At 39.8% G+C, this 25,654-nt stretch overlaps 1 protein-coding gene across 3 annotated transcripts in view; it reads left to right on the top strand.

Annotated features, from left to right (window-relative positions):
* The window catches only part of GNB4 (G protein subunit beta 4), a 50,294-nt gene that overhangs the window by 13,877 nt on the left and 10,763 nt on the right, over window positions 1–25,654 (top strand). For 2 of the 3 annotated variants that reach the window (XM_032875397.1, XM_032875399.1), the window contains exons 2-8: window positions 11,116–11,213; window positions 18,848–18,886; window positions 19,953–20,059; window positions 21,594–21,657; window positions 23,410–23,572; window positions 24,702–24,768; window positions 24,875–25,076. In XM_032875397.1, coding sequence (XP_032731288.1) covers window positions 11,157–11,213; window positions 18,848–18,886; window positions 19,953–20,059; window positions 21,594–21,657; window positions 23,410–23,572; window positions 24,702–24,768; window positions 24,875–25,076 — 699 coding nt within the window. In that variant the 5' untranslated portion in view covers window positions 11,116–11,156. Of the gene's footprint in view, window positions 1–1,105; window positions 1,125–11,115; window positions 11,214–18,847; window positions 18,887–19,952; window positions 20,060–21,593; window positions 21,658–23,409; window positions 23,573–24,701; window positions 24,769–24,874; window positions 25,077–25,654 lie in introns of those variants that run through there. The other variant, XM_032875398.1, reaches the window with a different exon arrangement.

Below are 25,654 nucleotides of genomic sequence, written 5' to 3'. Positions count from 1 at the left end.
CATTTACAACCTAAAATATTCTTTCATGCTTTGTGAGCTTTCATGATCACTATGAAAATTATTAATAGCTAAGAAATATTAATATTCCTTATTGCATATAGATGAAAATGGCTCTGTTCACTCACAAAGCAATATAATTGTATAGACTACATAATGCCTTGCTTTGGTAAAGATTCTGTGGATGTTTTAAGAAGTGGAGAGAGAAGGCTGAATTATGCAAGTGTTTTTTTTTTTTAATTAGTGTGAATACAGTGTCTCATTGGTATTTTTTTTTATATGTGTAACTGGCACAGCTGAACTTTTAAAAAGATAACTGATATGCTGCTTTCTTCTCAACTTACAATGCTTTCATTATATGATAGAGTAATTTCAATTGTGTTAAATGAATCATTTATTCATGTTGAAAAAGAACTTAGTCAAGAAGTTATGGTAACTGAAAGACACTGTGCTGATATGAAACTAATTTCTGTTAAATTATTAGTTTAAAATTGCTTTTGTCTACAATTTCAGTACCACTTCAGAGATTGTGATGAACTGCTCCAATATGACCTAGATTAAAAATCACCATTGGTGAAATTTCTTGATAATTATACTGAATCCTTCTGTTGTTTTTTGTTTGTGTTTTGTTCTTGGTTGTGTTTTTATGTATAATTTCAAAAAATCTTTTAAGACTTTTTTTTTTAAGATTTTTATTTATTTATTTATTTCACAGACAGAGATCACAGGTAGGCAGAGGCAGGCAGAGAGAAGGGGGGGAAGCAGGCTCCCCGCTGAGCAGAGAGCCCGATGTGGGGCTCGATCCCAGGACCCTGGGATCATGACCTGAGCCGAAGGCAGAGGCTTTAACTCACTGAGCCACCCAGGCACCCCAAGACTTTATTTTTAAGTAATCTCTACACCCAGCGTGGGGCTTGAACTCCTGACCCTAAGATCAAGAGTCACGTGGTCCACCAACTGAGCCAGCCAGGTATCCCTGTGGTTGTGGGGTTTTTGTTTTTGGTTTTTTGTTGTTTTTTGTAAAGGAATGTAGAGATGGCTCTTCTGCATCTTGTATTCCTTTATCTTTCCCTCCTCCTAGGAGGAAAGTTTCTTAACTAGCTGGCTGAAGATAGATTCTGGGAAATGTAAGTATTTAACTGAATGGGGTGGGGAGAGACAGCAAAAAAACCCCAGAGAAACAGTAGTGAGATACAAGGAGGATCTAGGAAGTTGGGGTCATGAAAGCCATAGTAATAAAGGGAATGAGGAGGGGGAATATCATTAGTCAGATCAGAAGGGTTTGATGAGCTGCCCTTTGAAAAGAGCAGTGTGGCAGGGTGAAGAGAGCCGCGTTCCAGCCTCACACACAGTTGGATTCAGTCCCCCGCCCCATGCCTCTAATTTTAGGCAGGTTATTTCACCTGTCTGAACCTCCATTTCCTTTTGTCTTTATTTTTACCTCATTCCACTTATTTCATGGTTCCCAATGGACTTCAGGTGTGGTAAGAGATAAACTGAGGCATATTAAACGTTTAAGTTGTTTTTTTTTGTTTTTTTTTTTTTTTTTAGCAAAAATCTGTTTGGATTGGGCATACGTAGGGGCAAGATTCTTAGAGAAAGAAGCAAAGCAAGGAAATTATTTGATTAGCTATAGCTGTGTGGTTGCCTTATTTGGAAAGCCTAGTTGGCTGTGATTGGTTGTCCTTGGGTTTTACAAGCTTAGGTTTGGGTTTGCTTACGTAGTTTGTTAAGGTATGAGAACCGCCTCAGTCTAAGGGTCTCCTTGTTCAATTTTTTTTTTAAGATTTTATTTATTTATTTGAGAGAGAATGAGAGAGAGAGCACAAGAAGGGGAGGGTCAGAGGGAGAAGCAGACTCCTCACGGAGCAGAGAGCTTGATGCGGGACTGGATCCCAGGACTCCAGTATCATGACCTGAGCCGAAGGCAGTCACCCAACCAACTGAGCCACCCAGGCGCCCCTCCTTGTTCAATTTAGTGCAAGAGTTAAATTAACTATATTTATTGTGGATCCACTGTGACTCACTTCTATATATTTGCTTGCTCATTGGTAACATAAACACCCATAAAGCAAACCCAGCTCAGGAATTCGAAAATTAACCATTACTTGCAGCTGTTGTAGTTCTGTGCTTCTTCCTTGTACTGTTTCTCATTCCCTTCAAGAATACTTTGTTACATCGGTGTGCATTCTTAGCTGTTTTTGAGCTTTATAAAAAGAGTTAATGCTGGTATGTGTCTTCTGGAACTTGTTCCACGCCCCCCCCCCATAATACTGTTCAGATTACTCTACATTGTCTGTACCTGTAGTTCATTTGTTTTCTTGTGATAAAATAATTCAGCATGAAAGAAAACACTAAAATTATCCATTCTCCTGTTGGTGGGCATTGGTGTTTTAAATTTCTTGCTCTTACGAGTAGTATTACATGAATCCAACTTTTTTTTTTTCTTAAGAGATTTTATCTATTTATTTGACAGAGAGATCACAAGTAGGCAGAGAGGCAGGCAGAGAGAGAGGGGGACGCAGGTCCCCGCCAAGCAGAGAGCCTGATGTGGGGCTGGATCCCAGGACCCTGATATCACCACCGCAGCCGAAGGCAGAGGCTTAACCCACTGAGCCACCCAGGTGGCCCTGAATCCAACTCTTGACACATGAGTACATGTACTTGAGTTTCCTTTAGGGCTTATGTACCCAGAAATGGAACTGAATCTTATTTTTCTAATAAACTTTTTAAACAGTTTTATTTAAGTAATCTATATACCCCATGTGGAGCTTGAACTCGTGACTCCAAGATCAGGAGTGGCAGGCATGTCCTACCGAGCCAGCTGGGGGCCCCCAGAAATGGAATTGTCATATTGAAAGAGGTATCATCACCTTTGTTAGATACTGGCCAAGTTACTTTCCAATAGGTTCCCTACCAGAATGAGTTACCTTTTCCCCCAACCTTGCCAGTTCTTCTTTTTCTTTTTTTTTTTCTTTTTAAGTAATCTCTACACCCAGTGTAAGGCTTGAACTCATGAACTTGAGATCAAGAATCACATGCTTTACCCCAACTACCAACCAGGTGCCCCAACCTTGTTAGTTCTTAGTTGAGATACAGTTTGATCAATCTGATTAGTATGAAATTGTTCCTTGTTTGCATTGCCCTGGTTACTGAGGTTGAATGAATATCTATTTATTCGAATATTGGCTCCCACAGTTTTTCCTGCTGTGGTTTGCTCATTCATATCTTTGCACATTTTTCGGTTAGATCATTGGTCTTTTTTATTAGTTTGGAGGATTTTTTTTTCAAACTCTGGATCCTAATCCTTCTTTACTCAATCTGTGGCTTTGTTCCCCTGTGTCCCCCTCCCCCATAGAAGACAAACTCTTGTCATGAATACACTGTCCTTACACAACTGAAGGTGCTAGTAGCCCTTCTGCCTGACCTTCTCTCATCTCAGTTTGTATAGAGGGATATAGAGAGATAATTGTAAGAATGATTGTCAACCGTTGGGTTGGGGTGTGTGTGCAGCAGACCATTGGGCTATTTAGTAAGCCTTGAGGTTGATTTGGTCCCCATATTTCAGAAGCTCTAAAAAAGAAAGGAGGGGTAGCATAATTGATGCCTCTTTGCCTTCAGCTTTGGGGCTTTTCACTATGTCTGAGTCCCCAGAAGTCCTACTCTGTTCTCTGTTAGGTGTATGACCAGTGTAGATGGAAACCTTAATTTCTGCCTAGCATCGCTTCTTTTTTTGGTCATTAATTCAGGTGAAGTCTGATGATCAGTGAGAGAGTATGTTTTGGTTTACTCCCTTCACAGGTTGGGTTCTTGAGTATCTTAAACTTTAAGGAAGATTTGGAGTTCATTTATGAGGCAGTTCACCTGGCTATACCCAGTGGTGAATTTCTGTAGTGGTCGTTGACTCTTTATCTTACTGGTTTTCCTTCTCCTGCCATTACTTTTCATGTCCCCCCCCCACATTCACAAAGTATTATGAACTATTTTGCCATTTTCTTGGTTTTTGTTCTTATTAACTGTGGATGTAAAGGATCTAACTACAGGAGGGCAAGTAGTTGGAGGACTTTGTTGCTCCCAGTCAAATATGTGCCTCTGGAGGACCTCACTTCTCTGAATTGGAGCATGCTTTAGTCGAAGGTTTGAGGCAGCGACTTACTAAACTGTACCTTATGCCACAATATCATTCTCAGGAATCCAGAACTTTCATAGCCCTGATACGTCCACAGACTAGGTCAGTACAGGGATTGGCCACTTCATTAGATCCTCCTTTAGACCTTCAAAACATAACTTATTAGGATTTATCTTAGGTTTAAGATAAATTTATCTTGGTTTCAAGATAAATTTATCTTGGTTTCACCTGGGGGTATCTTTGTTGGCTTCCTTTTACCCTAGTCAGCTCTAGGCTTGTGCGGAAGTCATTTATAATTTAGTTTGTGCTAGATGTGATCCTTATTGGTATTCTCAGCAATTGTCAGGTGGGAAGAAAAGAGCAACAGACAAGTGTGTCATCAAAATATTCTTTCTCCTTAGTGACAGAACCAATAAATTTTCCTTAAAGAGTGAAAAACAACTTCCTCCTTTTAGCAGTAGGTCATGGAAGGTAAGGGAAGGCAGCTTTAACATTTCTTTTGAGGCATCTGGAGAAAGTTTGCAGTTCTCTCTGTAGTGGAGGAAAAGTGATTTTCCCTTTACTTTTCTGAGTTCTTGGCTGAGACACCCTGCAATAAAAGATAAATGAGAAAAACAAGTTTTTGAACATGTTTGTATCCCTCACATATACATCAGAGATTTCCAGGGAGAAAAATGTGTAACTCCCTAAGGTAGCCAAGGCACCAGCTGATAGACTGTCTTCAGCTAGAGGACGAAGAACCAACGCCTCTGCGACTGGTGGTGGGGTAGGGAGGGGGGCAGTCCTGGGAGGTTATCCGGCAAGGCAAGGGTAAACAAAGGTAAGGTGGGTTGGTGCAGATTTAAAATCCTGCACTCTCCATTGGTTCAGATTCTCTGGTTTAGAGTCCTTTCCTTCTTAGAACAGAAAGCAAGACACTCTGACAAGTGGAGATTTTCTTTATAAATTTAAATTTCCATTTCAGAGGATAAGGTCTCTTGTTTTTAGTCTCTCCTGTGTCTGCTGTTTCTCTGAATAATCCTATGCCACATCCTTAACATCAGTGGGATGGTGTATTCTGCTACCTTTCATTTGGTACAGGCATCTCAAGGCCTCTGATTTTGCCACTAGAAATCTTTCTCAGACCCATGCCTTCTGACCGCTCCCCGCATTTCCATGATGTCTGCTTTAATTTAGCTGATGGCGGCTGGACAGGAGTGAAGCTTGAGAATTCAGAAGTCCCTGTGAAGAAATGGGGTCATGTATAGGCAGCTTTGTTTGAGAGTTCATAATGAAGGGTAGAAAAAGGAAGGCCCGGTGATAGTGAACTGTAGAATCAAGGCATTTTCTCTCTCTCTCTCTCTCTTTTTTTTTAAAGGTAGGGACTTGGGCATGTTTAACCCTGATACAAAGTATCTACTTGAAAGTGAAAGGTTACCCACAGGTGGTGATTTGCTAGATGAAACTGAGGACTTAAAATAGCCTGAATTGTAAACACTTGAATACCCTCACCAATCTTAGTTTTACAAAGAGCGAATGAACAAAGATTAAGTGTGTTCTGTTTTATGATACCACTAAGTCTGCTTGTTACCTAGAACTATTCCTGTCAAACACATTGTACTTGAATATCCTTTAACCTGTGGATCTAACTTAAAGTTTTTGGCAGTGTAGAGGAGAAACAAGTTAAATGACCATAAGGAAGTAAGCAGAATGCAGGACATCAAAAAGGACAAGTGGCTCATTCTGTCCAGTAAGTCAGTATTTTAGGGGGAAATAAAGCAGGCAATGGATACTTCTAGATGGAGAGATGTAGCAGACATAACCCAGTGTGTTATGTTGTCTGTAATTGGATCCTAATTTGAACAAATCAGATGTAAAAAGACATTGGTGGAGTAATTAGGGAAATTTGAAAATGGACTAGGTATATTAGCTCCTGAATAATTACTGTTAATTTTGGTAGATCTATTAATGTTAATATGGTTTAATAGATAAGTGTCCTAATATTTTTGGAGATGAGTGCTGACATATTTCAGAGTGGAAAGTCTTGCTGTCTGTGACTGACTTTAAAATACTTTAGGAAGTGGAGACTCCTGGTTGGCTCAGTTGGTTGGTCAGGTCATGATCTCAGGGTCCTGGGATTGAGCCCTGGGTTGTTGGGTTCCCTGCTTCTCCCTCTTCCCTCCGCCCCTCCCCACTGCTTGTACTCATACTTTCTGTCTCTCTCTCAAATAAATAAAATCTTTTAAAAAAATAGAAATTTTAAAAAAATGAGCAAAATCAAGAAAGAAATACAGCAGTAACACGAACAATTTGTAAATCGTATGGTATATTATGGGTGTCCATTATATGGATTTCTCTACCTTTCTCTTTGCAATTTTCCCTAAAAGACTAGAACAATGGAGGAACAATGAGAACTTTGAATGTTCTAGAAGAGATTATTAAGGGAAGTATAAGATTACTGAAAAGACCGTAGATAGGATTTAAATCACAGGTGGAGGAATTGGACCAAAGGACAGAAAAGTCAGTTCCTCTATTTCGAATGGAGGGAAGGGAGAATGTGATGAGTCTGTTACGTTTGTATAGTTTTATATATCTATCTGGTGGTAGAAAATTGAAAGAGTTCATGTCTGATGGCTTCTGCTTTCTCTGTGATATAGAAGGCAAGGTCATTTGTAAGAGGGTGTGAAAGGTCAGAAGCTTAAAGAGTTCAAAGGAACTGAGGTAATTGATAGAGTGAAAGTGATGAGTAAAAAGCTATGTAGGTTGCCGGACGGTTTTGAGGGCCCAGCTGAGATGAGTGAAATGAATTTGTAGTGTAACTACCATGCCCTGTTTGGCTTTTTAAATCAATGTTTGGTGGCTTGAGTACTGGCCAAAAGAAAGTAAGTAGTTGAATTCATACAAGGTTGTGGTTTTTGTCTGTTGAGTGTGACAGCGTAAAAGGGTCGGGGAAACTAGGGTTCTGGCAACTCCTGTGGGTGAATTGCTGGACCTGGAGTCTAATCTGTTGAAGAAGGGGACTCGCAGGGAGAGGATGGAGGAGTTCTGGAGGAGTGCTGCACAGAGCAGTGATAGTAGTCAACCACACGGTATTGTATGCCTGAAAGTTACTAAAAGACTAGATCTTAGATGTTCTCTCTACAAAGAAGAAATGGTAATTGTGTGATGGGACAGTTAACTCTTTGTTAAGTGTATTGCGATATATAAATGTCAAATCACTTTCTGTAACTAAAACTTACACCATGACTTACACAATGTTAGGGGTCAGTTAGATCTCCATTAAAAGATGAGAGATACCATAAACTCCTATTGAACTCCTCTCTCTCATGAACCTTCTCCTTCAAGGGCTTCAAAGTGTCTGGGATTTTCACTACTTACAAGATAGTAAATTAGCCTGTTAACTGTTTCATAGATGCTAGCAGATGTGAGACTCCATGGTCAGAGACCAAGGACTTTATTCCAGCACAGCAAGTAGTCTATCCTGGTGTTGGTTTTTGCTGATTCCCACATGTTCTTCAGTTCCTATGGGGTTAACACCAGTAGTGGGCCTAGATAGATGCCATATGTACATCAGATTTGTGTCACAGCCCAGAAACACTGAGCTTGGGGAATGTACCACTTTTATTGTAAGTGGAAGCAAACCTCTTCTCTCTTGGCGGGAGACATTGTCTCATCCCTCAAGGTTGCTTGTCCAGATACATCCCTGAGAACCAGCTCCGGTGAGAGCGATTAAGGCCTTATAGTTTGGCAGGCCCAGGAAGAATGTGTAAGGATATTCAGGGCCCATGGCCTCTCCCAGAAGTAACCCAGGAGTGGAGAAGTAACCACTCCATAGAGTGGTGGTGATGAGGGAACTGCTTTCTTTTTGTCATTTCTGTTCATGGTACTCCATCCTTTTGGGCGCCCAGGCTGGAAAATCTCCTCCATTTGGTGCAGATCCTGGTATATCCTGAATAGCTCTTGCTGGCTGTGTTACCTGAAACTGGATTTGCCTCTTAGTGAGTGTTGAGCCAAAAGGCAGAAGCCAAAGTAAAGGAAAAGGAAGGGTTTACTTGCAGTAAGTAAAAGAGAACAGTGGGTTAATTTTTTTCCCTTCCCCAAAGCGGTGTCTCGCAGAAGGACAAAATTGGGGAGCTTTTAAGCTAAGGGTGCATATGTATTCATGAAGGAGCCTGGGCAGCGGGGAATACAGCATGGAGATGAGGTAAAAGTCGTCCTAGGGTGATGGAGTCCAGGTCAAAGTCACGAGGAGCTGTAAAAGCAGAGGCCAGTGTCCTCACCTCTCTGGCTCTGGATGGATGGACTGGTATCTTGAGTGCTCAGGGGGTTTAGATCCTGCAATGATAACTCAAGAGTGTGGGTCAGGTGGGTCACCTGGCCTGATGTGGCTGGCTGTTCTCACATTCTTTCCCAAGATGTCTGGGGCCCTGAAATGACTTTTTAAGAGAGCTGGGTCTGTTGATCTTTTTTCAGGAACCCTTTACTGTTTCTGTTTACAGCTCTGATGTAGAGAGTCAGTTGTATGTGGGTGGCTATTGGGGTGGAAAGGCAGTAGTTGATGGGTAGGTAAGTGGCAGTTTTGAACACCCTAAAACAAATGAAACCTGTGATGGACCTCCTTTTTAGTACATCCGCAACTCAGTAAGGGCTTTACACCAGTTTCGCATGCCCAAAATTTTTTGGCACTGAGCAAATAAAGAAGCATCAGAACCAGAGTTTTTAGGATTTGAGGGCCAGTGAGATCTTTGGAATGGTCCAGCAAGGGTAGTTAAGGTTGTGAATTTAAAGAACCTGAATGCTACTTATCTCATTAGGCAGAATGGTCTTCCAGTTTGGCTGTAATCTAACCAGCCTAGTACTCTCTGAGGAACACACTAAATTGTTAAACAGAACTTCATCAAGAAATGGTTAAGCCTTGGGGCGCCTGGGTGGCTCAGTGGGTTAAGCCGCTGCCTTCGGCTCAAGTCATGATCTCGGAGTCCTGGGATGAGCTCTGCATCGGGCTCTCTGCTCAGCAGGGAGCCTGCTTCCTCCTCTCTCTCTGCCTCCCTCTCTGCCTGCTTGTGATCTCTCTCTGTCAAATAAATAAATAAAAAAAATCTTAAAAAAAAATGGTTAAGCCTTATAATGATCAAAATTTGTTGGACATTTAGATAAACAGAGAGCTGTATTATAGTAGTAAATTGGACATGGATTATTAGAATGATGTCAGTTCTTCTTACTTTGTAGTTTAATACCATTCCAAGCAATCCTAATTAACTTGTTAACTTGACAAAATAAAGTTAACCCTAATAAATAGATACTTGTACTACAGTTGAAGTGAATAAAGGATGACACCAGAAACACATTGTCTCTTATTGGAATCAGAGTCTCTCCAAGTGGGAATTTGGAGTTGGGGTAGTCATTTGGATCTCTGATTTTGACCTGAGGAAATAAAAACTGGGTCTTGTGCTTGGAGAAGCAAAGAAGTTATTTTGTAGAAAGGAGAAAACAAATAGAGAAAAACAGGACAGGTAGAGGAAAAAATACTACCAGTTTTCAGCTTCGGTTTTTTCCTGAGGTGGTAATATTCCTGCTTTTGGATTCTGTGATTCATCCTAAATCCTTAAAAATTTTTTCCCTTGGGCGCCTGGGTGGCTCGGTGGGTTAAGCCGCTGCCTTCGGCTCAGGTCATGATCTCGGGGTCCTGGGATCGAGTCCCGCATTGGGCTCTCTGCTCAGCAGGGAGCCTGCTTCCCTTCCCCTCTCTCTGCCTGCCTCTCTGCCTACTTGTGATCTCTCTCTGTCAAATAAATAAATAAAATCTTTAAAAAAAATTTTTTTTCCCTTTATTTATTAAGCTATTTCAGGTTAATTTATTGGAGAGGTGTCTTAGGTGCTAGGGATGTAGCAAAAAAATAAAGCGAACAAAGTCCCCTTCAAGGAGCTTATATTCTACCAGGAGAAAACCAACAACAAATAAGCAAATACATGCTAGATGGTGTTGAGTCATGAGGCGGCCATATAGGGTAAGATGGGTGCATATGGGCTGTCAGCAAAGGTCCCTCTGAGGAGATAAGATTTGAGCAAAAGTCAGCAAGCAATGAAAATATCAGGGGTAAGAGCATTTCAGGCCAAGGGAAGAGCAGGTGTAAAGAAACTGAAACTAGATCCTACTTAGTGTGTTCAAAGGACATCAAGAAGCCTTTGGAGTGGCTGGAACAGAGTGAGGGGCAGTGTGATGGATCAGGTCAGAGAGGTGTGTAGGGGATTGTGTAGGGCTCTGTAGGTCAAGGTAGACTTAGGTTTTCCTCTGAATTGGAGTGGAAAACCTTGTAGGATTCGAAGGAGAAGAAAGACTGGTGTTTTAACAAAGGATGACTCGTTGCTATATTTAGGACAGAGGAGGGCAGCAGAAGGGAGCCCAGGTGAGAGATGGTGGTGGCTTAGACCAAGGTAGGCAGAGTGGGGGTAATTGGGTTTGATCAGGTCCTAGATATTTTTCTGAAGGAAGAACTGGCAGGTTGTGCTGATGGGTTACATGTAGTGTGTGAAAGAAGTAAGGATGACTCCCAGGTGTTTGGCTTAAAGGGTTGACAGCACTGACTTTCCATTTACTGAAAACAGGGAAGACCTGGGGGTGGAGTGGGGTTTGGCTTTGATGTATGAACTCTGTGGTGCCTATTAGACATCTAAATGGGGATAAATAGGTATTATGGGTGTTGTCTGAAGTGTCGTAGATGATTTCTCACTGGACTGTATTCTAGTCCTGACGGTCTGTAAATTAGACTTGACTCTTCAACTCAGGATTTCTCTTACATCCCCGGATCATGTTCTCCGTTGGACCCTTTCAGTGAGTAATTGAGATCTGTATTTACTAAGATGGTTGTTGCGGGATCTTGGAATTGCTAGCTCACTTGAATTTCGTAAGGATCAAAGAGAAGTTGTGTGTCAGTAGTTTAAAAAGTAGGTTAATGTGTAAATGGAGACCTGAATCTAGCCCGCTGGGTTTTTGTTTTTGTTTTTGACAGTTGCTTCCACTTGCTGATTTCTGAGGCAAACAAGCAGAAGGATGAGTGAGCTGGAGCAGTTGAGGCAGGAAGCTGAACAGCTACGGAATCAGATCCAGGTAAGAGCAGAGTTTCTCATTCTGGAATTTTGACGCTTCTGTTTAGTACCAGCAATGAATAAAATGTGTTCATTATTGGATCAGTTTACAAATACCAGATGTATGAGTCTTGAAGTGGTCAGTTTGTTTTTATCACACCTCTAAAATACTCTCTAAAAATCATTCCTAACAAATGTCTGTGTGGACTTAGGAGCTCTGTGTCCCTAAGAAGTTAATACTCTATATGTAATTACTGTGGAGAGACAAACCTAATTCTTATTCACACACCTGGAATTGTAGCTTGGTTTTTGGTGTCCTGTGATGAGGCAGATATTATCACGTTACAATATGGTAGAAAAATCTGAATCTCTGAAATATTAGATTGCAGAAAAACATGAAAAATTATTAGTGGCATAATAAACACATACCTGTCATCTTTTACTCTTGGAAGTCAACTCAAAACAGTGAAGAACTTAAACAAATACAAGTTCCATCTAACCAGAAAATTAAAAGACCTTTAGAACTTCATGCCAAGAATCAAACAGGAATGCATCAAGATGTGGGAAGACTGAGAGGGACAGTTTTTGCAAAAGTGGCTAGTACTCCTTCAGCAAAAACACCAGTAACCCTCTGGAACAGAGGAAACACGTTTTCTTGGACCAAAAAGAGATAAAAGATGGCATGTCTATTTTCCTTCATGTTTAGGAAGCCTCTTGGTGAGCAGGGTAGAGGAAAGAGACTGGATCGTATCCTTGCTGTGCCTACTTACTGCAGAGAAAGCAAGGTTTGAAACAGTAGGTGATACACGGAAGAACTTCAGAACAAAGCCAGGAGAATCCCTAATGACTCAGAACACTGCTGGCTGCCCCCCACGGCCCCCTCCCCCTGCCTGTGAACCTTCTTCCGCAAGAGATGTTTCAGAACTTATCTGATTTGATGACGGAAGAATCAGAAGAAAGAATCAAGCATAGGATCTATACACAGATATTACAAGAAAAGAGAGGAAAGGAACAGGAAGAACAAAGGATGGCTGAAGGATACTCACCAAAAAAATGTGGATACTGACTGGATTGAAATCTTGACTAACCAAATCTTTCAGGAATTCAAGGACGTGGATGATTAAGATGCAAATAAGAACTCTGACTTTGATAGTTCAGGTGTCTGACAAAGCTGTCAAAGGAGGGATTTATTTTGCCTGGGATGATGAAGGAGGGCCTCACAGAATACTGTCTGAGGTAGATGTTTCCAGCACCAGAACAGATTCTCTGCCACCTCTGCTTGGTGGCACTTGCTGCAGAAGCTGAACAGGACTGACGGACTGGCTGAGTGCATGGTCCCATGAGCATGTCATTTAAAAAAATATTCTCTGTATACACGAGCTTGGATTTTTCTTTCTTTTTTTATTTTGGAATACATATAAATGAGATCATATGGTATTTGTCTCTGACCTTTTTCACTTAATGCTCACAGTGTCCACCCATGTTGTTGGAAATGGCGAGACCTTTTCTTTTTATGGCTGGATAATACTCTTGTGCATGTGTACGTACCACCTAGGTTTTCTAGTTTTATGGTTTCGGGTGTTAAATTCAAGTGTTTAATCCATCTTGAGTTTATTTTTGTGTCTGGAGTAAGATAGTGGTATAGTTTCATTCGTTTGCTTGTGGTTCTCCAGTTCTCCCAACACCATTTATTAAGAGACCATCTTTCCCCTGTTGTCATAAATTAATTGACCATACACATATAGGTGTATTTCTGGGTTCTCTGTTCCATTGATACATGTGTCCATTTTTATGCTACCGTACTGTTTGATAACTGTGGCTTTGTAATGTCGTTAAAATCTGAGAGCATGATGCCTCCCATTTTGTTCTTTTGTCTCAAACTTTCTTTGGCTACTCAGGATCTTCTGTGGTTTCATACAGAGTTTAGGAAGTAGAATGTGCATTTTTGTAGAAAATACCATTCGACTCTCGATAGGAATTGCCTTGCATCTGTAGCTTGCTTTGGTTGGTATGGATTAACAGTATTCTTTCGATCTATGTGCCATAGAACAGCTTCCCATTGATTTTGTGTCTTCAAGTTTCTTTCATCTTTGTTTTAATAGTTTTCCGTGTACAGATCTTTCACCTCCTGGATTAAATTTACCCCTAGGTATTTTATTCTTTTTGATGCAGTTGTAAATGGCATCGTTTCTTGATTTCTTTCTGATAGTTTTTAATGTATAGAAATGATAGATTTTTTTTAAGATCTTCTATATATTTTGTATGTCTTGCAGATTTACTGAATTATTTTTTGTAAGATTTTATTTATTTTGACAGAGAGAGACACAGAGAGAGAGAGGGAACACAAGCAGGGGGAGTGGGAGAAGCAGGCTTTCCGCTAAGCAGGGAGCTTGATGTGGGGCTCAAACCCAGGACCCTGGGATCATGACCTGAGCCGAAAGCAGACGCTTAACGACTGAGCCACCCAGGAGTCCCCTGAATTTATTTCTCGTGTGTGTGTGTGTGTGTGTGTATGTGTGTGTGTTTGTGTGTGGTCTTTAGGGTTTCCTATATATAATACCATGTCATTTCTTCCTTTCCAGTTTGGATGCCTTTATTCCTTTTCTTCCTTTCCAGTTTGGATGCCTTTATTCCTTTTTCTTGCCTAATTGCTCTGCTGAGGACTTCCAGTAATATGTTGAATTACAGTGGGGAGAGTGGGCATCCTTGTCTTGTTACTGATGTCAGAGGAAGAGCTTTCAGCTTCTCATTGTTGAGTATGATGCTAGCTGTGGGCTTGTCATATAGAACTTTTGTTAAATGTTGAGGTACAGTTCCTCTACACCCATTTTTTTGAGAGTTTTTCTCATAAACGGATGTTGAATTTTGTCGAATGCCTTTGTGTCTATTGAGTTGAGTATACAGTTTTTATCTTTCATTTTGTTAACATACTGTATCATTGATTTGTGGATGTTGAGCCATCCTTGCATCCCTGAGATAAGTCTCACTTGATTATGGTGTGATTGTTTCAGTATACTGTTAAATTTGGTTTGCTAATCATTTGTTGAGGATTTTTACATCTGTGTTGATCACGGGTATTGATCTGTAATTTCTTTGTGGTGTCCTTGCCTGGGGTGATTAGCCAAATACATGGTCGCATGCTAATCTCCTTAATCTTCTTAGCAACCCTTTAATGTAGATGGTTTTGCTTTGTTTTATAGCTGAGGAAACTGATCCTCAGTGAGATGAAATAATCTGCCAAGGCAACGTGGCTACTAAGTGCTAGCTCCAGGATTCAGGCCAGGTATATGTATGTTTTTAAAGATTTTGTTTATTTACCTGAGAGAGTGTGCGTGCATGCACAAGCTGTGGGATTGGGGTGGAGGGAGAGGGAGAAGCAGACCTACTGAGCAAGGAGCCAGATGCTGGGTTGGATCCCAGAACCTTGACCTCATGACCTTAGCCAAAGGCAGACGCTCAACCGACTACGCCACCCAGGTGCCTCTCAGACCAGGTATATTTTGATGCCAGAGCCTGTGTCCTCCTGGCCCTGCAGCCTGTGCTGACATCCTCTCTGCAGCCTGTGTTACTGTTCTAGGAGTCTGGTGGCTGTTCTCTGATGATGTGCTGCTCTTTCCCCCTTCATCACCCTTTTTACAAATGGTTTCCTTTGCCTAGGGTTATACTACCTTGGCTCCAGTTTTTCCTCCCATCGACTCCTATCTGTTGAGTCCCAGTCCTCTGAAAAGCCTCACCAGAGTCCTGTCCTTGGATTTAGTCTTTCATTGGAAGGCAGGCCGCATGGCGTGGTGGAAAGTGCATGGGCTTCAGCTCTTCCTAATCCTGTGTCCTTGAACAAGTTTAACTTCTGTGACTCTTGATCTCTTTGCTGTAAAGTGAGAATACCAGTGCCCACTACGTAGGTTTGTGGAGATCACGTGAAGTGACGTGCATAGGACTTAACAGTAAATTACAGCACTTTGGGTTTGTGTTACAGGGTTGACCACAGCTGGCCTCGTTTTATAGTTCCTTGTGCACATTTGCCTCTGCTGCTTGTACTCGGATGGAAAGTTCTGTGTCCTAATCATTGGTCATAGCTCACCAGCGTCCCAAACACAATTGCATAGATGCAGGTGCTCACATTCCTCTCCCGTAATTTCAAGTGACCACTTGTATGTACGGTGCCATGTACTGTACCTCTCAGTTTAATCACGTCATGCTGTATTTAAAGGCCCTCCCTTTGTCCCCCTCACTTCTAGAATACATAATCTAACTGTGTACTTCACTGTGGTATAAACACATGACATAACAGAAAGGTATGCAATCTTATGCAGTAGGATTTATTTTAAATTTAAAAAATAAAGGAAACATTCTTCTTTTGTAATTGTTATTTGGAGTGAGAAATATGTCACTTTTGCACAAAGATGTCTTACATTTTGGTGGACAATATGGACTTCAGCCTTTAATTGGGAATCATTTTTTAAAAAGATTTTATTTATTTATTTGACAGAGATCAATCACAAGTAGGCAGAGAGGCAGGCAGAGGGGAAGCAGGCTCTCTTCACCAAGCAGGGAGCCCGATGCAGGGCTCGATCCCAGGACCCTGAGCTCATGACCTGAGCCAAAGGCAGAGGCTTAACCCACTGAGCCACCCAGGTGCCCCAAATTGGGAATAATTTTATATTCATTTTATAGTGGATAAGTGTCCATAAGAGTAAATTCTTCGGCATGTGAATAGAATCTTTGCATGATTTGCAAGTAACTGCTAATTGTATAATGCTTATATTCCAACGTTTTAATTTTATCAATTTGCACTATTCAGTAATTATCACTTACTGTTTAATTGTACTATTAATATTACAAACCTTCTGTGAGGGCTGACATTTCTGGCTTGTCTGCTGCTATAACTGTGGGCCCAGGATAGTACCTGACACAGATTTTTTTTTTTTTATTTGAATGACTGGGTTAAGAAAGGTGACCTAAACAAGGATAGTTCATTTTCACAAAGCTTAAAATCAGAAAACTGTTTCTAGAATTTAGTCTTTAACTCCACCACTTTTGGAACATAGATAGCTCAGGCCATCACCATCATTTCTGGAAATTCTTTTCATTGTAGGAAACTGGACTAAATTATTCTTTGCCAAATGAGGTTTCTTAACCCACAATTTGACTAAGAATGAGAGAATCAAATCATATGTTTGTGTAACTACTTGTGAACATCCTTACATAGAAGTAGTCTAAGTGTTACAAATAGGTTGAAAGGCAGCTAAAAAAGGTCGTGTGTTCCATCTAGTCTTTGCTGCAAGCAGAGGCAGGCATTTTTCTTTCGGTTGACTGCAACACACTGCCCATTTGGGGCATTTATTCAGCTACTGTGTGCTTCCTCTTTGCACAGGAGTGTGCTGAGTACAGTAGGGAAAATGTGTTGGAGAGGATAGTACCCTGACCTTTGAGATGAAAAAAAATTGTTTAGTAGGAAGAATTGTGCTTCTGATTTCCCCATGTTCTATGAATCCTCAGTTTATTGAGAAACTTGATTTAAAACATCTTGTTGCTTATTAAATGTTATTCGTTATATCGATTTGTTTCACTGTTACCTTCTTTTTGATAAGTGCCTTCAATTTGTGTAAAAGTTTAAGCTCTCTTTGAAAGGCTCTCTTAGAATGCTTAAACGTAAACAGCTGCTTACCTGGAAGGACCTTGCTTCTTACAGATGTGACTCGGTATGAGCCGTTTCCCACCACAGAAATTGTTTTCCTAATGTATCCTATCTTTTCCTCATTGGACCTAAAATACTCCTAATTGCATTTACACTGTACACAGATACTAAGCATTTTAAGGAAGTGCTATATATTTATAAAAATATTTCTGAAATGACCTGAGTATGCTACAGATACCCTTCCTATCACCTCAACTTCTAAATGCCAGAACAAACCAAATGGGAACTCTGAACCTTTTTGCTGAATCTTAGTAATAACAAATATAACTCTGAATACTCTGGGCCTATTAAATCAACCTAGTTCATTTTTACTCATGGGGATGCAATTTAAAATCTTTTAATCATAAACCAGAAGTATATTTGTACAGTAGAATTGAGAGTCCCTAAATGAACCCATATATCTAGGGCCGATTGATTTTTTTTCAGTGAGGATAATATGACCATTTGAGAGGGAAAAAAACAATCTTTTCAACAGATGGTGCTGGGACAACTGGATACCCACATGCAAAAGAATGAATTTGGACTCCTACCTCATAGCATTTATAAAAAATAACTGAAAATGGTACCTAAATATAAACGGTAAAAGTGTTGAAAATTTTAGGGGTGCCTCGGTGGCACTGTCAGGTAAGTGTCCAGCTCTTGGTTTTGGCTGGAGTCATGCTCTCAGGGTCCTGGGCTTGAGTCAGCTTGAGAGTCTCTCTCTCTCTCTCTCACCGCCCCTCCCACTTCTGCTGTCTCTGTCTCTCAAATAAATAAAATCTTTAGTTAGAAAATTTTTACTTTTTTTAAAAAACACAAGCTGTTAACCTTTGTGACCTTGGATTCAGCAGCAGTTTAATATGACATGGAAAGCCCAAGCAACAGAAGAAATAGATAAATCAGACTTAATTTAAATTAAAAACTTACGTAAGGACACAGTCAAAAAAATGAAAAGACAACCTACAGAATGGGAGAAAGTATTTGCCAATCATATAACTGATAAGAATCTAGTGTCCAGAATATATAAAGAGCTCCTACAACTCAACAATAATGCAGTTTAAAAAGGGGCAAAAGATTTGGACAGTTCTCCAAAGATCTACAGATGGCCAGTAAGCTCATGTACAGATCGATATTCCATGCGAAGAAGATGCTCACCATCACTAATCATTAGGGAAATGCAGATAAGAACTACAGTGAGAACCACTTCACAGCCATGAAAATGGCTATTAAAAATAATAATAAAGATGACAGTGTGGGTGAGGATGTGAAGAAATTGGAAAGCTCATACTACATTCCTGGTGGGAATGTAAAATGGTACAGCTGTTGTGAACAAAACAACTTGACACTTGATTAAAGAGCTAATTGCAGAGTTACACATCACTCACCACTCCTAGGTATATACCCAAGAGAACTGAAAATGTGGATGCACAGCTCACAAGGGTGTTCACAGCCTCATTATTCACAAAAGCCAAAAAGTGGAAAGAAATTAAATGTCCATCAGTTAATGGATAAACAGCATGATCTTTCGAACAGTGGAATATTAGCCATGAGAAGAAATGGAGTACTGACATTTGCTACAACATGGATGGACCCTGAAAACCTACATTAAGTGAAAGAAGCCAGACACAAAATGTCCTATTAAAAGATTGCATGTATAGAAATGTCCAGAATGGGCAAATCCATAGGAAAAAAAAAGTAAACTAGTGATTACCAGGGAATGAGGGGATTAGGGAGTATTGGGATTTTTTTGTACCTTTGTTTCTTCTTCTAACTTTTCTTTTTTAATGTAACTGTTCTGGAATTAGTGGTGGTGGTTTCACAAAGTTATGAATGTACTGACCACTGAATTTTAAATAAAGACTATGTGGTACAGTGAAAGGTGTATTTGTAAGTCTATGTTTTCAATGAAAATAGTATTTCAAGTCCTATCCAGAGATTTCCATGTTTAAATGTATTATAATCTTCTTTCTTTACTTCAGGATGCTAGGAAAGCATGTAATGACGCAACGCTTATTCAGGTAAAGTTATTTTTCTCTCCATTCATTTTAGTAATTCACATGAAAGAGCTTGATGTGGATGCAAATGATACTCAGATGGTTATTAGTATTTTATAAAAAAAAGTGAGCTCTGTATTTAAAAATACTACAATTTGTCAGATGCTGTACATGTGCTTTTTATTTTTTTAGATTTTTTAAAAAAGATTTTATTTATTTATTTGACAGAGATCACAAGTAGGCAGAGAGTCAGGCAGAGAGAGGGAGGAAGCAGGCTCTCTGCTTCCCCCCCTTGTACTGAGCCATCCAGGCGCCCTGTACATGTGCTTTTTAAAGCACCCTTGTTTAAATAGAAGACTCTAGGGGGAAAAATATGTAGATTCGTATGTATTTTTTTAGGTAACTTCTGATTCATTTTGATATGCGCTGATTATACTTTTTTTTTTTTACATCAGCTCTTAGGAAGGTTTCATTGGTTTAACTAATATTGTTAATTCTTATTAAGGAAATATTTTATGTGCTCTACTAGAGCTTGCTTTCTTATAAACAGTTAAAAGTATCCATGATTTATTCTTTGATCATCTACTGTTCGATTTTTTTAAAAATATTTGATTTATTTATTTGTCAGAGACAGAGGGAGAGTGAGCGAGCGAGCACAGGCAGACAGAGAGGCAGGCAGAGGCAAAGGGAGAAGCAGGCTCCCTGCCGAGCAAGGAGCCCGATGCGGGACTCTATCCCAGGATGCTGGGATTATGACCTGAGCCGAAGGCAGCAGCTCAACCAACTGAGCCACCCAGGCGTCCCTACTGTTTGATTTTTATCTGTGGCTTTTTTTTCCCCCTAAAGTTGGAAGGTATGTCTATTCTTAAAAGTTAATAGTCTATGATAAATATTTTCACTGGAAGGTGCGCAAATAGGAACATTCAAAGTCCCTTTTTCTTCAACTTACTGATCCTGTAATGGCTCTGGAATTATTTAAAGTACCTTCAGTTGCTATAAAGTTGTCTTCTGTCTTATGCCTATTATTTCTGCTTTATTGTCTGAGGTATGTCTAAGTTGTAAAGAATAACATTCTTGTTGTTTTCTAAAGATCACATCAAATATGGATTCTGTGGGCCGAATACAAATGCGAACGAGACGTACGTTGAGGGGTCACCTAGCTAAGATCTATGCTATGCACTGGGGATATGATTCAAGGTTTGTACCTACATTTTTTTTTTTTTTAAGAGATGTGGAGGGACAGCGGTAGGAGAAAGGTGGGGAGAGGAGAGAGAAAGAGAATCTCAAGCAGACTCTGCACTGAACATGGAGCCCAAGGCAGGGATCAGTTCTAGGATCATTACCTGAGCCAAAGGTCTAACTGCCTAACCAACTGAGTCACCCAGGTGCCCGCGCCAGCTGATTTTTAAAGAACGTATTTCAGGGTGCGTGGGTGGCTCAGGGAGTTAAGTGTCCAACTCTTGATCTCAGCTCAGATCTTGATTTCAGGATTGTGAGCTCAAGAAAATTGTTGCCGCTGCTACATAAATTCCTGCTAATGTCATTTAGCTATAGGGAAGGGATCCAAATGGCTTGGTGACAGGGAGGGGAAGGTGACTTTTTTCCCCCACTGGATAGCTTTTTTAAAGATTTTATTTATTTACTTGACAGACAGAGATCACAAGTAGACAGAGAGGCAGGCAGAGAGAGGAAGGGAAGCAGGATCCCTGCTGATCAGAGAGCCCGATGCTAGATCCCAGGACTCTGGGATTGTGACTGAGCTGAAGGCAGAGGCTTTAACCGCTGAGCCACCCAGGTGCCCCCGGATAGCTTTTTTATATCTTTTGAATTTTATATCCTAGTGAAAATGTCCAAAGCAAAACAAAAAATTACAGTTAACTAATAGTTGTTAAGAGTTCATATTTAACCAGCAAAGCTTTCTGCTGTTCAAGCCCAGCCCACTTTTCTCAGCTGTTACACCCATTTCTCACACACTCTGTGCAAGTGGAAAATTCACAGTTCCTGAAACACGTGCTGTATTTTTCTCCTTGTCAATGAACATACCCTCCTCACAGAATATGGACTTCTACCTTTAGCTTACAGGATTCCATTTTTCAGTATGCGTTCTTTTTGGCAAGACTCAACAAGACTCAACAACAGCATTGATTTTATACCACCCCTCTGACAATTTGCACTTACTTAACTTACTGTAAACTTGTTGTAAATACCTTCTCTCTGCCAGATGGTAGAGGCCTCAAAGGCAGGAGGCATATCCTGCATCATATCCAGAAAGGCTGCCTTGCCTTCACTGGCTCCCAGTTCAGATTTTTAGGTGGAGTGAAATACAGTTTTAGGGTTATATGTACTCTGTTGTCATTAAGCCTAAGTCAGTAATTAATGAACCAGTGAGCTATTAGCTATCAGAATCTTGAATAAGAACTAGAATGTTGTCACCATAAAAAGTTGAATCATTTTTTAAAAAAAAGTTGAATTATAACCAGAGACATTTTTAGTAAAAATGTTTAAATTTAGTAAAATGTTTAAATTTTGCTAAATTCTGTGTCCTACTGAAAACTTTGGCATGCAGAAAAAAAATTTATTTTTTTTAAGTTGGGAAGATAATTTTCTGGTATCCAGTTTTTAATTAGAAAAGTATTTTTTTCTTAACTATTCTCTAGTAATGCAGTGGATGACTAATTTAAGCTACTTTTTTCCTCTAAGTGTCAAATTATTTTTGTGTTTTTTCCTCTAGGCTACTAGTCAGTGCTTCCCAAGATGGAAAATTAATTATTTGGGATAGCTATACAACAAATAAGGTAGGATATCTTAGTCATTCTCTTTAATCTTTTATTTGGTCTGGTGTCTACCAGTGCTTTCCTTTATTCAGTTATTTCAAACTTAAATTTCCCTCAAAGATAAAATTACTCCATTTATTTTACTCTAGGTCCTCTGTTTGGGCCTAGTATTTGCTTTTAATAATTAAGCCCTTTTATGTTCCCAAGGACAGTGGTAGGACTATCATTCAGTGTATTTTACTTGAGTCTCCTATTTTGTATTTTAGTATTAGAAAAGGGTGTGCATTAGTTTTACACATGGATGGTTTATTTTTTTAAAGTTTTATTTAAGTACACTCTGCATTCAGCGTGGGGCTCAGACTCACAACCTTGAGATCAGGAGTCCAAAGCTCTTATGAATGAGTTAGCTAGATGCCACTATAAATGATTTTTTTTAATTACGCATTTCCTAATGGGCAACGACCCTGAGGTTTTTATTTCTAGTTGTGGGTAAGCCACGTTGCTACTGTGAGGGTTTTCTTGGATCCGCTGATTTGTGTTTCTGGCTTGCTGAGGAGATGCAGAAGCTTGGAAGCAAATTACAGCTTTTTTCCATCTTGGCAAAACCCAATGGGTCCTCCTAATGTGTCCACTGGAAGGAATCCTTGATGTCAAAGGGTTGAGTGGCAGTGGAAAAGCTTCCACTCAAGAAACTTACACATATGAAATACCTTTTATATTCTGTGTATTTCTATCACTATTTTTATTAAAGATTTAAAAGTACTGTTTTGTGAAGTAAACAATAACTTCAGCCTGATTGAGATTTTAAAGCTAGCTAAGACAGATTTATGAGTTTTTCTATGTATTAGTTGGCCCATCCAGCATGTCTTTCAGCCATATTTTCCTAGAACAAGAATAGTTTTTAAAATATTTTAGGTTTAAGCAAGAGCATAATAGGATTCAACCAGTGTGTTCATTCTCTGGACCATTTAGCCTTGCTGTTCCCATATACCTTAAATTTTGCCCCCTACTTGCAAATGATTGCTGTTGGGTAATAAAGCACAACAAACTATTGCCATTTTTAAAATTTGGGTGCAGAGTGTATATCCAGCTATTAGAAGGACACAGTGCCATCTCTCTCAAAGATTTATTTATTTGAGTGAAAGAGAGAGCACAAACTAGGGGGAGAGGCAGGAAGGAAAGGGAGAAGCAGACTCCCCACTGAGCAGAGCTCATGGCAGGCTCCATCCCTGGACCCCAGGGTCATGACCTGAGCCGAAGGCAAATGCTTAACCAACTGAGCCACCCAGGTGCCCCCACAGTGCCATCTCTTCATAGGAGAACCATTTTATTTTTTAATTTTTTATGGAAGAACCATTTTCATTGGCTCTGACACTTGCATTGTTTAGTGTCATATTGGAGGAAATTCCTCTTTTGACTACTGTTGCCAGAACAAAGAATTTTAGTAAGTTCTTTAACATTTGCATTTAATGTTTTGAGTGGATGTATTTATTAGCATTCAAACATTCTACATCCTTCTCTTAAAATAATTCCTGAAAAAGAACACTTAAATCCAAATGAATTGGTGATATATGTTAATGTGCCTATTAGTTTTTCTGTATTATTACTATTTTATTTTTCATTGTTCATTTAAACCATTGCATTTTTAATTTGGCTTATTTTTAGTTAGATGTATTTAATTTTTAGTCATATTTGCTTCATTGTAAATCGGTTTGAAAAATGGACTGTTTTTGTAATCTTAGTAATAGTTTCTGTGTTATATTTGTTGCACAGATGCATGCTATTCCTTTGAGGTCTTCCTGGGTGATGACCTGTGCCTATGCTCCGTCTGGTAATTATGTCGCGTGTGGAGGGCTGGACAACATCTGCTCTATATATAACTTAAAAACCAGAGAAGGAAACGTGAGAGTGAGCCGGGAGTTACCGGGTCACACAGGTGAGCTGCACTAGATACTGTCCTTTCCTACCAAATAGGAGGACTCCTGAGTGAGCCAGTGAGCTAGAATGTATGGCAAATCGTGCTCAGCTGCTGAAGGTTGAGTGTTTATCAAGTGAGAGTAAAAATGACTATGAATCAGCAAAGCACCAACTTTAAAGGTCTACAAGTGATGACTGTAACCTTATTTTTCTTTGAAAAATAACACTATTTTATGAAAATGACAGATCGATTGCAAAAGATTCAAACAATAAACCCCACAAATACGGGGGTGCTTGGGTGGTCAGTCATTTAAGCGTCTGACTCGTGATTTTGGCTCAGGTCATGATCTGAGGGTAGTGAGTTCAAGCCCCGTGTTGGGCTCCATGCTTGCCACGGAGCCCATTTTTTAAAAAAAAAACATAATTCTCTGTTTTCTCTGCCACCATATAACAGTTACGGGATTTTGACATCTAAGTTATGTAACTGAAAGTGTGTATTAGATACATAGTGAAAAATACTTCATAAATGTGAGAGTACATTGCTTGGTTTGCGAGGGTGCACAGCAGAGAGTGTATTTGGTTTTCAGTGTTAATAAGGAATTTATTGCCGCTCATCAGGCTTCTGCCTCTCTGAATTCTTGGTAGTACTATTTGGTGATGCTTTTCATAAAAATCTCTAATATCCTTTTCCTGCCATATCCATTTCCATATTTGGAAACACTGGTAAATTCTGAGCATTCAGGTGACCGTGTTCCATGAAACCGTCACTGAGGTTGTTGTAATTTCTCACAGTGTTAGTAGAGGATTTCCCAGTGCACCAAACCTAGTCTTCCATAGATGATAGAAATTTGTGTAAAGGAATCTCTCTCTTCGGTAATCATAGTAGGCAGAAGGGAACTGTGTCCCAAGTTTGTCATTTCTGGAGTGTCTTAACAGGATATGCCATCGACATAGTAATTACCTGAGAATTTCCTGATAAAATTGAATTGAGTTGCAGACAGCATAGAACTGGAAGTAACACTATAGGTTATGCCAACAAATATATGTTGCCTACGTATTGGGTTTTAAAAAATGCGTATTAGTAGTTCATGTGCTAATTGGGTTATTCCGTTTAGTTAACCTAAAAGGTGTTGCTCTCCATACTATAGGCTACTTGTCCTGCTGCCGATTTTTAGATGACAGCCAGATCGTTACAAGTTCAGGAGACACAACTTGGTAAGTGTGGTCCACGCAAACACTGATTTGAGGATTGAGGATGGTAGTTGGAACTAACATAAGGAAAGATCTGATAGCTGTTATTTTAATTTACGTTTAATTACAGTGCTTTATGGGACATCGAAACTGCCCAGCAGACCACCACTTTCACTGGGCATTCTGGAGATGTGATGAGTCTTTCCCTGAGTCCTGACATGAGGACTTTTGTTTCTGGTGCTTGTGATGCTTCTTCCAAATTGTGGGATATTCGAGATGGAATGTGCAGACAGTCTTTTACTGGACACGTGTCAGATATCAATGCTGTCAGTGTAAGTAAATAGCATTTCTAAGGAAACTGTATTGTGGATATAAACTGTTGAAATCTATAACATGGTTATAACAACAAAACCCCCAAACAGATAACTACAGATAGATTAAGCCAGATAAGTATTCTGTGTATATGAGCATGAATTAATCATATGTGGTTATTACTGTCCTGTGTAGGTCAAATGCTAAACTGTTAAAAATGACTAGAATTTCCAAAAGTACTATGAATGCAAATGCTTTTGTGTATAAGACACTCCTCATTTTGGAAGAAGATGTATTTGGGGAAAAAATTGTTTCCTGTTTATTCACATATAATAACAAAAAACAGAGCCATTTTTGGGGGGCGCCTGGGTGGCTCAGTGAGTTAAAGCCTCTGCCTTCGGCTCAGGTCATGATCCCAGGGTCCTGGGATTGAGCCCCACATCGGGCTCTCTGCTCACTGGGGAGCCTGCTTCCCTTCCTCTCTCTCTGACTGCCTACTTGTGATCTCTGTCAAATAAATAAATAAATAAAATCTTTAAAACAAATGAAAGCCATTTTTTATAATTTTGTTGAACATCTAAGAAAGTAAAAGTGGTAG

The sequence above is a fragment of the Lontra canadensis genome, unplaced genomic scaffold (assembly GCF_010015895.1).
Source record: "Lontra canadensis isolate GAN:19392208 unplaced genomic scaffold, GSC_riverotter_1.0 scaffold56, whole genome shotgun sequence".
In the NCBI taxonomy this organism is placed as follows: Eukaryota; Metazoa; Chordata; class Mammalia; order Carnivora; family Mustelidae; genus Lontra; species Lontra canadensis.
This window is presented reverse-complemented; position numbering and strand designations above follow the sequence as displayed.